This window comes from Setaria viridis, chromosome 6 (genome assembly GCF_005286985.2).
Source record: "Setaria viridis chromosome 6, Setaria_viridis_v4.0, whole genome shotgun sequence".
NCBI lineage: Eukaryota > Viridiplantae > Streptophyta > Magnoliopsida > Poales > Poaceae > Setaria > Setaria viridis.
In genome coordinates, this window is record NC_048268.2 from 28,128,794 (window position 1) to 28,141,223 (window position 12,430).

At 47.2% G+C, this 12,430-nt stretch overlaps 1 protein-coding gene across 1 annotated transcript; it reads right to left on the bottom strand.

The window, feature by feature from the left end:
- Positions 1–7,911: 7,911 nt before the first annotated feature.
- Positions 7,912–11,064, bottom strand: LOC117861607 (uncharacterized protein At1g66480). Its single transcript, XM_034745181.2, has 2 exons — positions 10,191–11,064; positions 7,912–8,276 (listed from the first exon to the last, which is right to left on the bottom strand). The coding sequence occupies exons 1-2, from the start codon at positions 10,875–10,877 to the stop codon at positions 8,229–8,231; spliced, it is 735 nt and encodes a 244-aa protein (XP_034601072.1). The 5' UTR covers positions 10,878–11,064; the 3' UTR covers positions 7,912–8,228.
- Between the last annotated feature and the right edge of the window lie 1,366 nt (positions 11,065–12,430).

Here is a 12,430-nt window from a genome sequence, read left to right on the forward strand (position 1 = left end):
AACTTTAGCACCCCCACTTTAGTCCATTTTAGTCAATTGTGCTCCCAAACAGGTGAGCTAAAACTGGTGGACTAAATTTTAGCCCCCCACTAATCCGTTAGTCACTTGGGGGTAGCTAAAATGGACTAAATGGACTAAAAAGTGGTCCCCCGGACCACTTTCCCCCCTGCCCCCCTCCCCTCTCTCTCCTCCCCTCAGTCTCTCTCTCCCCGCTCCTTCGCCCGAACACCGTCGCCTCCACCTCGCCCACCGCCGCCGCCGCCTCCGGCCAACCCCGCCGCCTCCGCCTCGCCGCCACCTCCGACCGGCCCCACCCGCTCCCGCGACCTCCGCCTCCGCCTCACTGCCGCCTCTAGCTCCGTCCCGCCGCCTCCGCCTCCGCCCCGCTGCCTCCACCCCGCCCGCCCCCGCGACCTTCGCCTCCGCCTCGCCGCCGCCCGCCGCCCGCCGCCGACGTCATGTACTCGTGTCCCGTGGCTGATGATGGCATGTCCCGAGGACTCATGGGGAGGGTGGAGGCGCAGGGATGGGAGGATGGATGCGCCGAGCTGTTGCTCTCTTTGAGGGCATCGACGACGGCGGCAGGGTCTGGGAGGAAGCCGGCGCTGAGAGGGAAGGGGAAAGGCGATTGGGGCGGCGGCGCCGTGTAGGTAGAGGAGTGGGGCGGTGGGGTGGGGTAGGTCAGTGGTGGCATTTGGTGTGAGTTAAATTAGGGTTTAGTTTTCGTGGGCTTGTGTGGGCTGACTTGTTTGTTGAGCGGTACATGAACTCATTACTTGGGCCTTTTTATGAACTTTGGTTTCTCCGGTATTTCTGTTACCTGAGATCAAAAACCGAAATAACCGGGATAAATTCAGTTACCTGCTGCTAAAGACCGAATTGATGATCGAATTTTTCAGTTTTGGTTGGTTCGGTTTCTGTCTCTGTTATTTCAGTTCGATTTTTGGTTATTGGTTAATCATATCCACCCCTACCAGCAGCCAGCGCTGGTGGCAGGCCACGGCAGCGGAGCGCACGTGCGGGGGCGATCGCCTGGCACGGTGCCCCGCCACGAGTTCGTCCACCGCCGAGGGGCTCCGCCGTGAGCTCGAGCGTCGCCGCGTCTAGGTCGTCCTACACTAGAGTCTCCTGATCAATGCATGGACGTACTTACATATTATTATTTCATTCAAATTTTGTATGCCCGTTGCAAGTACCTAGTAACTACTCCTCTCGTCCCAAATTATAATTCTTTTTAACTTTTCTAAATACACACATTTTGATATGCATCTAGATTTATACTTATGTTTAGATACACAACAAAAGTGATATCTCTAGAAAAGTCAAAACAAATAGTAATTTAGGACGGAGGGAGTATATTACGCACACAACATCTGTCGTGGAAGCTGCAAGGAAAATCTTGTTTGGTTAATTCTCACCTAAAGGGATTGAGAGGGATCAAAGGAGGGTTGATGGGGACTTTGACTTAGGCCTCAGCAGTGCCAGATTGGATTCCAGCCAGGATTACTTCCAGAGACCCGATTTAAGTAAGTCCACCTATGTCATTCAATCCGGCTAGGATTTAATCCTGCCAATCCACTCAAACCAAATAGACACATATGGAATCAATCCAGTTCAAGCTTGCAAGAGTTCACAGTTTAAATACAAGCTATAGAATGGTGAAATGGTGGCAACCAAACTGTCTTTTAACACCAAGCTAGCTTGCCACATTGGAGTTCATGATTTAAATACAAGCTATAGGTTTGAACCACCTGTGTCAAGTAGCTTGTTCGTTATCATCAAGAACCGTCTTTTAACACCAAAAACCACAACATCAACACGCACCAGTGATAGTGCCACGGCACACAAGCATCAAGTTGTGGCGGTAGTTCATAGTTTTACTTAGTCTTATTAATGAGATATCATGAGAGTGAAAAGAGAACCCACGAATCCAACTCCAATGAAGAGGAATCTTAGGCAGTCGCACCACCTCGGCGGCACTCATTCATCATGTCAAGGTAGAACTGGTGCTTGTGGATGTCGCTTCCTTTGGTTGAGACACTGCATCATCAATCAAGAACCGTAAGAACCGTAAGAACTAGTATGGCATGAAAAATAAGTATGTTACAAATGTTATGCTGGTCTAAAATTGAAGCCATCATATAAATATTCAGAGATGACTGAAATATTGCAAAATATATATTTATAGATGAAACTGACACTATTTCCTGCTACAAGCTGCAACTTTGTCTAGATATTGGCAAACTGAAACTATGAAACTACAAGCTGTAAGGTGCTGACTGACCAAGACTACAAGTGTCCAGAGATTGCAAACATTTATAGTTTTATGAGTATGCAACTCAAGCAGCAAGTAATACTGTACATTACTAAAATTCTCTAACCACACAAGCATCCATTTTAACATTAGTGTTTAACAGTAGAAAACTAATTAGAGGCACGCGCACACACAAAAGGAAGGAAATTAGTATATATATGGATTTCTGAAGCTATTATGAACTGCAATTCTATCAACTAGTTACACATTCATAACTAGTGCTGTTCCCCAACAGCAGTAAAAGATGGATGAGCAAATCAACATAGCTGATGGAAAAACTACAACATTAATAAAAGTAATGTAAAACAGCCTATATGAACATCACGCTTCCACAAGCATAACTAGTGTGAGTCATTGCAGCAACAATTGCACATGAGCAAGTTCCAGAAGCTAAAAAAATGTACAATTGCAGACATCACATAATCAGGTAGCATGCATCTCAACCAAAGCAAAGTCAATACCTGCTAGGCTATCTCATTCCTGAGCCAAATCAAAGCAGATTCTTCATCTATTTCATAGGCACATATGAATGCCTCTTTGTTTTCTTTGCTTTTGGTGAAGACTGCATATGCTTTGGCCCTTTCCTGTTTGGTCACTTTCATTGCGTTGACAATTGAAATGCACCTTTTGATGGAGAATTCATCACCTTTAGCAACCTTCTTTTCTCTTGCTAGTTGTGCAGCTTCATCTTCTGCTTGCTTGGCCCTCATTTCAAGGTATCTCTCCATCGTGCCTTCAATTTTTGTGCTCTTCCTGGGCCTCTGTTCTTCCTTTTCTGATTTCTTTCTTGGTGCAGCAGTTCTTCGCTGTCCACTTGTTTCAACGGCTGTAGCGTCACTTTCTTTTTCTCTTGCCTCCTTTTCTTCATCCCTTGCCTCCTTTTCTTCATCATCTTCATCACGTACCTCATGAATTTCCTGTAGGGGTTCTTCGTCAGCTTCTGCGCCATGTTCTACATCATGAATTTGGTGAAGGGGCTCTTCCTCACGTTGTGACTCAATAGAAGTGAAATTGTAAGTCCCTTCAGCCAGATGACCTACACAATAGAGTATTTTAAACAACAAGCAGGTCACAAAGTTGATTTTTAACTGTAGAACTTACCATCACAGAGCTCTCCCAAATCATCATAGAGCGGAAAGCTTGCCTTGTTGTTTTGAAACTTCTTGATTTTAGGAAAGTCTGCACATTTGAAGAAAACATTGATCAAATATGAGGTTATCCATAGAATTACTTCAAGAAATTAACTTACCACTATGAGGTTATCCCACATTGCTGGTGGTCCTTCAACCATATTCCTTTTCTCATTGCATTTTGACCCACTTTGCATCCTAGCCGCTTTGAGCATCTTATAGTCCCTCTTAAGCTGATCTTCTTTATATTGAATCTGAGCCTTTGTGTATGAGATAAACTTGTTCCTCAGATGGAACTCCTTCACCATCTTATTTCACCCTTCAGAGTTCCAACAGTTGTCACTTCTATGGTCACTATCTTTATACTCATGGAGAATTTCAACAAGGGATTTCTCAAGGGTTGGATTCCAGTCCGCTCTTTGTTTTACTACATAAACAATGGTCAAGCATCAGTATTCATAGCATCAATAATACAAAATTGACAAGAAAGCATGAAGAAACATTAAACACTATACCTCGAGGAGTTGACAAACCTTAACCTCTCCTTTTTCTTCCGATGTATGACGTTTCTTCTTTCCTTCCCCCCCTCTAGCAGAACCCATCAGATATAAGGCAGGGAATAGAAACATCATCATGTCATCATCATCTTCCTCGCTCCTCTTTCTAATATGATCTCTCAATGAGATACTCATTGCAGAACTAAAGTATATAAATTTATAGTCAGATAGAAGAAGAATAGAAGGAAGGCTAAACAGGTTGTCATGGCAATTTTACTCATTGCAATAGTAAAAATGAAAGGCTGAACAGGTTAGCATAGATAGAATTAAGTACCTTTAGAAGTTGGTACTGAATCCTAGGGGGAGGTTCACCTTCCCCAATTCTAATTGGTGCTGGAGGGATCTACAAGTAACAGGGGAGAAAAATAAGTTGCTAGTTGCTGTTAAGAAGTTGGCAATAAGTTGACTCAATGTTGATAGAGCACTCATGATCAGCTAATATGATCTATGAAGTATATGCTGGTTGATAAAGTACAAGTTTCATATCACAGAGAACCTAGTGCAATGAATACAAAGGAAATAAAAAAGTATTTACTCTGAAATAAATCTATCCACTAATCGATATGATAAGAACAGATAAGAACAGTGAGCTATTCCATTATCAAGCACAGTATCAGATAAGAACAGATAATTCTTATTGTGTTTTTTATGCCTATCCAACAGTAGGAGAGTAGGACAATTCAAGATGGGAGGACAAGCCTGCAGTTCAATTGTATTATTCAAGCTAATCCTTTTAGATTAAGTAAAAAAAGATGGAACTTCACAGCCATGAATAATACTAGTACATCAGTAAGTAGTTGTGGCAAAAGGAATTGAAAATCTAAAGCTTGAACTGCCTGACTGCAAGGGAGAATACAATCTAAAGCTTGGACAGCTATGAAAATCTAAAGCTTGGACAGCCATGAAATCTTGAAAATCTAAAGATATCAAACTTTTCAGTGCGAATATGAGAAAAATAAAAACTTGTGCATGCTAAAACAAGAGAATTGATAGAGGAACACTACAAGATTTTAATGCAGATACTACATGATAATTGGCTATGCTTGTGCTTACACTGACAACATGCAGAACATTTCTTCTCTTTCTCAAGATTAAACAAAACAGATAAATGTAGGAATTGTAAATCTTGGATACAAATCAGATTGCAAATGGTACATTGTTTAATGCAAAATATGTCATTACTGCTACTGCTATGTCATGTATATAGATTACTAGCTGCTACCTGGACAGGTAGTATAGCTCAACGTCCAAGCATCTGCTTCTATCTCTGACAGCCTAACAGGTGCTCTAGTTGCTTTACAGAGCTAAAAAATCCTGCAATGCTGATGCTCATACAACAATTGTTTCTAGTCACCTGATGATCACTTTTACTCTGTTTTACAAAGCATGAATTGTTCGTACCACAAATAACCAGCAAAGGAACTACAAAGCATGAACTAGTCTACACTGAATAAAAGCAGTTCACAAAGAATTTGAATCACTAATAAGTTAAGTTGCGTATCATGTTTCATGTGCATGTTTGTGTGAGTTCTGCTTTCTATTATTGAGATAATAGCATGACTCTGCTTTTGAAAATCAGGGTTCGACCTAAACTCTCTCCTCTCCTCCCTGTATACCACATTTTCATGGTGTCTTCCCAAACTTACGAACCATGGAACCAGGAATGGGCTGCTCAAGAACCCTATCGCTTTCCCCTCACCACAAACAAGAACCTAATCGCGAGCATATCCAGAAAACCTAATCGCGAGCATATCCAGCACAATACCGTAGTCCCCCACCTAGATCAAGCGCCAGATCGAGCGGAGGATATAGGAAGCAAGAAACTCAGGGCGAGACGGAGAGAAGAGGAGAAGGCGGCGGCTTACCGGTGAGAAGGCGGCGGTGGCCGTCGCGGTGGTGGCCGTCGAAGATGTGCCACGCCGTCGCCTCGTCGCCTCGCTGCGCCCCGCCGCCTCGTCGTCTCGAGTCGTCTCGGCCAGGTTCTGTTCCGGAGGGTTGGAGGTGGGGTTTCGTTCCGGGTCTTGGAATGAAGGGGTGAAATCATTCCGGCCTAGGTTTGGTTCTGGACCAGGCCAACCAGACGGCAATTCTTTTATTGGGTCGTATTCGTTCCGGACCGTTACAATCCATCTGGATTGGGCTGCATTCCAGGCAATTCCGTCCAAACCGAACAAAGCCTTAGACGGGATTTAATCCTTTTCAAACCCTGCCAATTCCCTTCAAAACGAATAATAACGGGGTTCAGGTATCTGTGCTACCGGGCTGTCTTTCCTACTTCATCTTTCTACAAGGTCCGCAAGGGAATCCAAGCGGTGCATGTGTCAGATGTTTTGCCTAAGATCTTGCTAGCTGATACAAGTCAGTTTACACTCAATTTTTTTTTCTGTTGCTCTTACCTCTTTACCCAAATCTTGCCTCCTAACCAATGCTACGTGGCAACACATCACTGGACAGAACCTGCACCACTACGCTACTCTCCTTGGACGTTTAGTTTGCAGAACAAAAGTTTTTTTTTTAGGAAATGCAGCACAAAAGATAAAACTGGACTGGAAAGAAAAGCCCTATCCGAGTGTGGTTCCTTGTTGCTGAAATCGACGACATGCTATACCAACCTCAGTTGGGTGCTGTAACTAACTCGATTATGTTCTCCAGCTACCAACGCAAAACGTAATGCACTAACGCGTGATTGCGTGCGTTGCTAGCTCGACCAAATCTCAGAGCTTCTTATGGCATGCCAAAACCTCAGCGTTGATACAATTTCCCGGAAGATTGACCCCATTATGCACGCAAGTCAGCAAATACGAGTGTCACATGATGAGTCGATGACCATATCGTTATCTTTTATCTCGATTGGCCGGTGGTGCACGGCTCATCACATGATGGGGAAGCCATGATGGGTTTCACAGAAACTCCAAAAGTTTCGGGATTTAGTGGCGAAGACATGATTCTGTTCCTGCAGACCTGCACTGTGAAAATCGTCTGAAAATAGGGTGATGCAAGGCCTTGAGTTGCAAGAGTTAGGCAACCAAGTTATCTCTGAAACTGATCGGGAGGAGTCCTGGTCACTCAGAGAAGAGAGTCGATCTTCTGCTCAAGAATTTATCTTTTATAATGATTTGTTAAGAAACAAGGATCTCTTTGGTCTGGAGCTTATTCTTTCGGTAGCGAAAACAATGCAAGAAAGGGTAGGTGATGCGCAGAAATTGTGGAGGAGTTAGCTCATCAGGTCGTCAATCTGTACTGAAGGTGAGTGCGAAATGAGTCCACGAGACGACATCAATGCATAACTTCCTTGTTGTCGGATAATTCAATTCGAAGATAATGACAACTAGACAAGCGGAAATGCAAGCAAGAAAGCTGTGATAAATATTACAATGTAGAACCTACTGCGCAAAATATTAATTACTCCTAGATAGTAAATTACAGTACAGTATAGTAGATTATATTTGTCATATGGATGACTATTTGAGCCTAACTTGTCATATGATGTTCCACAAATATTTTTCCGGTACTTGGTAATAAAATTTTCCACGCGTTAAATTGGTGTGCAGAGTGCACTATTATTACTATTTACTACTACTAGCTAGCTTGAACTAAATCGGTCATCATTTTGTGCACACCACGCAATTATATACCAGTTGTCCACAAGTAGTCTCATGAAAACAAACCCAATTGATGGGGTTCTCTTACTCGTGTGCTTTGTTTTTTTTTAATCAAATCTCCCATTTATCACGCACAACTGATGTCATGCATGACGCCATTTTGCTGTGTCAAGTCACTGCAGCTAGAGTAGCAAAAGCCTTGCAAAAATTTCCCCTTCAGTACGTTTGCTTCACATTGGGTGGAAGGCTCGAAGCTAGCAGCTGTTACCAAAGGTACAGCAGGACGCGCACTGGGGGCAAAAAAAAGAGACGAGAAAAGGTGGGATTCGATTCGATCGCACTAGGCATCAACCAGCAGTCCAACACATATGTACCATCATATACAAGTGAGTTCATCAGCACACACATTTCACACCAGAACAACGCTACCGCTGCTACTATGCAGAAGAGACTAGAAGAGAGAAGTGCCAGGGAGACAGGAAGGCATTCACACGCATGCAGCTAGCGCTTCTCGTGTTTCCGGCCGGCAAATATCACATGAACAACTAGCGAGCCCCCACTGTTGCAGATCGATCTTTTTCTCCGATTAACGTGCATGTGAGCGGGGCTTGGGCTGTATGGACCGTCAGAAGCCAATGATCTCGTCCGGCACCGTCACGAACCTCGCCCGTTTCTGAAAAAGGGAACACGATTAAGAAAAAAAAGGAAACTTGTTAGCTCAGAACAAAAGATTCTGCTCTTCATATGGTCAAGCTAAACAGTGACGGTTAACTTTGCTTTATATCCGAAAACTTTTGCGAAAAAAAGAAGAAGAAAAAGTGAAAAAGGTCTTGCTTTTTAGTTTGCCGGTGCTGCAAATTTGTGCGGTGTTGACGACGCGCGAGTGCTCTAACCGGCTTGCAAGCTTTACTACCACACACTGTGCGGCTGCAGAGAGCAGGTTTCAATTCGGCGGGTTGCTTCAAGTGAAAGCTAGAAGCTATTTCCCTCGGTGGCGATGAGGGCCTGATCGAGGTGCTCTTTCCCGCCGAAAGGGGAATGCAGGCCCCCCAACATCCCATGCATGATTGCACCGGCCGGCCTAACCGACCGATCCCAACGGCAGCCATCGATTTTTCTTCGGTACTTTTTGGAGAGAAGGGCAAGAGATTTGCCGCAAGAGAACGGCAGCTATTGATTAGAAATTCCAAGTTGCGGGCACCGTGTGTTGTGTCACTAGTAACAAGATGTGTGCTAAGCACTTAAGGTAGCTAGCTAGATGTCCCCGGGCTGGCCACCTAATTAATGTCCTATACTAACATGAAATGAAATAATGCAGTGCTGATCGATCGATTAATAGTAAATCATGTGTGATGGTGGTATGTGCATGTCAACGGATCGAGGCTAATCAGTTAAGGTTGGGTCGAGTGCCCGGATGCAACTAACCCCTCCACGGGAGATGAATAATCGCACGAGAGCTAGCCATCTCGATCTGTTCCTATTAATAATCTCACACTACTGCTGCTGCTGCTACACCGCGTTGGGTTCAGAATCCAACTACATGTCTGCTATATATACTACTGAATGTCTGAATGAATTTGCATTTGACTTTGCTCTTACTAAGTCTTGGTAACTGTGTTAGGCGCCGAAGATCAGATCAGAGCACCAGAATTGACGTCCGATCGATCGATCCCGTAATGAATTGGACAGCGCCCCCATCGAGCACCCGCGCACCTAACAGCCAGAGACCAGCTAGGCCGAGATGACCGGCACCCCATGCTACCTGTCCCCGTCATCATGCATGGCCACATCGCCACGATCTTTCCATCTTTCTGTCGATAATCCATCGCCCCAACCGTTTTACTACCACCAATAATGCAAATCCACACCTGTGTTTCTCCTGTGCGCGCACCAACCACGTGAGCTGCTGGGAGGCAGCACTGTACTGTGCTCCTCCGATCCCCAAAGGGACGCGTGGCACTGAAATGTCAATCGAGAAAGGTACAAGGGATTTTCTTTGGGGAGTGCTCCGTATTTGTTCACTAGCGACTTTGTTAGAAGGCAGGCAGAAGCAATTAATTGGCATGATGACACGTTAGCTAACTAGGAGCTAGCTAATCATCCTGCTTTCGAGACTGATTGCGTTGTTCCGGAGCTTTCATCACGTACCCCTATTGTTGGATGGTGCCGTTACATAGCTCCATCACATGTTCATTCCCATGTTTTGTCATGTACTCGGGTCACAATAATACAACTAGGAGTCTAAGAGAGAAATTAAGGTTATTGAGCGAGCTGCTCGTACTGACCTGAGCATCCATCTGTCTTCGAAACACTACTCGGATTATGAATTTCACCCTCGATCGAGCTAATACGTACTACTACTCTGCATTTGAGCTTGAAAATGAGCTTGTACTTGTAGTGCGAAACATAAATGTACGAAAAGATGCCAAATGTTTGCAAACGTGCATTCTCGATCTGGTCCATTTTTTTGTTTTTGCAACAAAAAATCTCTATTGTCCAGTTCTGAATTGATTTTATTGACCGCGGGGATCGAAATTAATGGAGATCGTAGAGAAATGCAAAAGGTCAAAAGGCGACGACGACGCACCTCTTTCTTGCCGGTAGCGGTGGTGGCCGCGGGCTTATTGCTACCGTCCTTGCTGCGCGAGATCGACGACGTGATCGCCGGCACCGGCACGACGAGCGGCGTGCCTGGTGCGGAGCGGTGGCGGCGCTGGTCCCTGGCGACGCAGAGCTGCATGATCCGCTCGGCGGCCTCGGCGGCGTCGCGGCTGCTCTCGACGAGCCGCTGGACGTCGGCCTTCGGTAGCCGCACCCGGAGCCGCACGGCGCCGCCGTCCGGCCCGGCGGCGGCCTCCACGGACGGCGACGACGGGCCCGGGGAGGACGACGACGCCGCCAGCGCCGCCGCCACGTCCGACGCCGACCGCCGCGCCAGCATCAGGCTCTCCAGCCGCTCCCCGGCGCCGTAGGTGAGCGCGCCGGACCACGTGCGCTGGGGGGCGCGCCGCCGCGTGTTGGAGGAGGAGGAGGCGGCGGCCAGCCTGGGGATCTCGACGAGGAAGTAGAGCTTCCCGGGCTTGAGCGGTGCGTCCGGGTCGAGCGGGCGCGCGCGGACGCCGAGGCGGCGCACCTCGTCGGACTCGAGGAGGTGGTGGCCCGGGTGGCCACGCAGCGCGTCGGCGGCGGCGGCGGGCGCGCGGTACTTGTGCGTGGCGCCGTCCACCGTCATCACCCGCGCACGCCGCCGCTTCCCGCCGATGGAGTTGCCCATGCGTGCGTGTGCGTGGCGGCTACCTCTAGCGAGGCGAGCCCTGCCTGCCTTCAGCTACAGACCGGAATAATGTTGCGCACGACGACGCGGGCTGCACGTAGCGAGATTCGTTAGGGAAGGTGAGTGAGGTCAAGAGGAGGAGAGGAGGGAGCATGGCGAGGGATCGATCCATATATGTAAAGGGCGCGTCGCGTGTGGTGAGGCGGACATGTGTGCGTAGGTCAAATATTTTAGTAAGTACTAACCGCTTCACTGCTGAAAAACTTGGCATTCGTCTCGAGGCTTAGTACCAGTTCGTTTTTATCCAATACTAATATGATCATTAATACCGGGTCTAACAGCTAGTTCCCCAGGAGCCCCCGATGACCCCCTTTAGTACTAAACATCACCCATTAGTACCAGGTGAAATCTCCATCCGTTACTAATGTGCCTGAGGACCTTTAGTACCGGGTGGCACTTGCTGTTGTTTTTTCTATCAAGAATGCTATCATTTTTACGAAAACCCCACTGCGAGACGTTTTTACGGAAACCCCCCGCAACCCGAACCCTAACCCTACCACTCTTCTCCCCGTCACCCTCTCTCTCCCTCTCTCCTCCCTACCGCCCTCTTTCTCTCCATGCTCTCCTCCCTACCGCCGCCTCTCCCCTACTCTCCTCCCTACCGCCGCCGCTCCCTACTATCCGCAATCCCCACCCGCTCCCGCGGTATCCAGATCCAGCGCGAGGGAGGGCAGCGGCGCCCCCTTCCTCCACCCGTCCACACCCCGAAGATCCTCCGCACCAACCCTCCTCCGCCCGACCACACCCTGGAGCTCCTCAGCCAGGCCCCATGCGTCGCCACCCAGGATCTCAGGCCCGAGGCTTCGCCGTTCTCCGGCACCGCCCCGAGCAGTGATGCCATCGCCCAGGCCTGCCCGAGCCCTCCGCACGCGCCTCCGGGCCGGTAGCGGAGATGGCAGACAGGGCATCGGCGTCGGGCGGCCTCGGATAGCCTGGGCCGAGGAGGTTGGGATCTGCATGAGTTCGTCAAGGCCTGCTCCGCCCACCTCAAACGCTCCGGCAAGGTAACGCCGCCGACTCGCCTGCCTTCCTCTTCCGATTCGACGCTGCATATGTATCGCTAACGAACCTTTTTAGTGATAATGCCATCTATTCTTGGATCACTGATGGCATCTCCAAGAAAGTGGTTGCTATATGTATGTCTGCAGTTCTACACAAAACAGAGAAGCTCTCCGAAGATCTCTCATGGTATTAGCATAACTACTTGCAATTTTTCTGATAAGGATTAAGCTACGCTTTCCCTCCAATAATTCCTTCACTTGATGATAGCATTCCTTGATTAGTGTTGTCATCAGGATGCACCAGAGCAGAGCAGTGTGTCGCATTGGAGTTTATAATGGTGGAATTGGAAACTGCATTCATGTATGGAGACGTTTTCTGAAAATGCCAATTCATTATCAACAGAATTTTGTGATCTTGAAAGCTGTGTAGTATGGAGATACAATTCTGCATCCTGGTAAGGAAAGCATCATGGTAACGTGTAGTAGTAAACT

Bases quoted from the DNA above. Each gene is read 5' to 3' on its own strand.
- LOC117861607 (XM_034745181.2), bottom strand. From the start codon at position 10,877: ATGGGCAACTCCATCGGCGGGAAGCGGCGGCGTGCGCGGGTGATGACG. The intron at 8,277-10,190 runs GTGCGTCGTCGT...TCCCTTTTTCAG, and splicing joins CCGCTACCGGCAAGAAAGAG to AAACGGGCGAGGTTCGTGAC.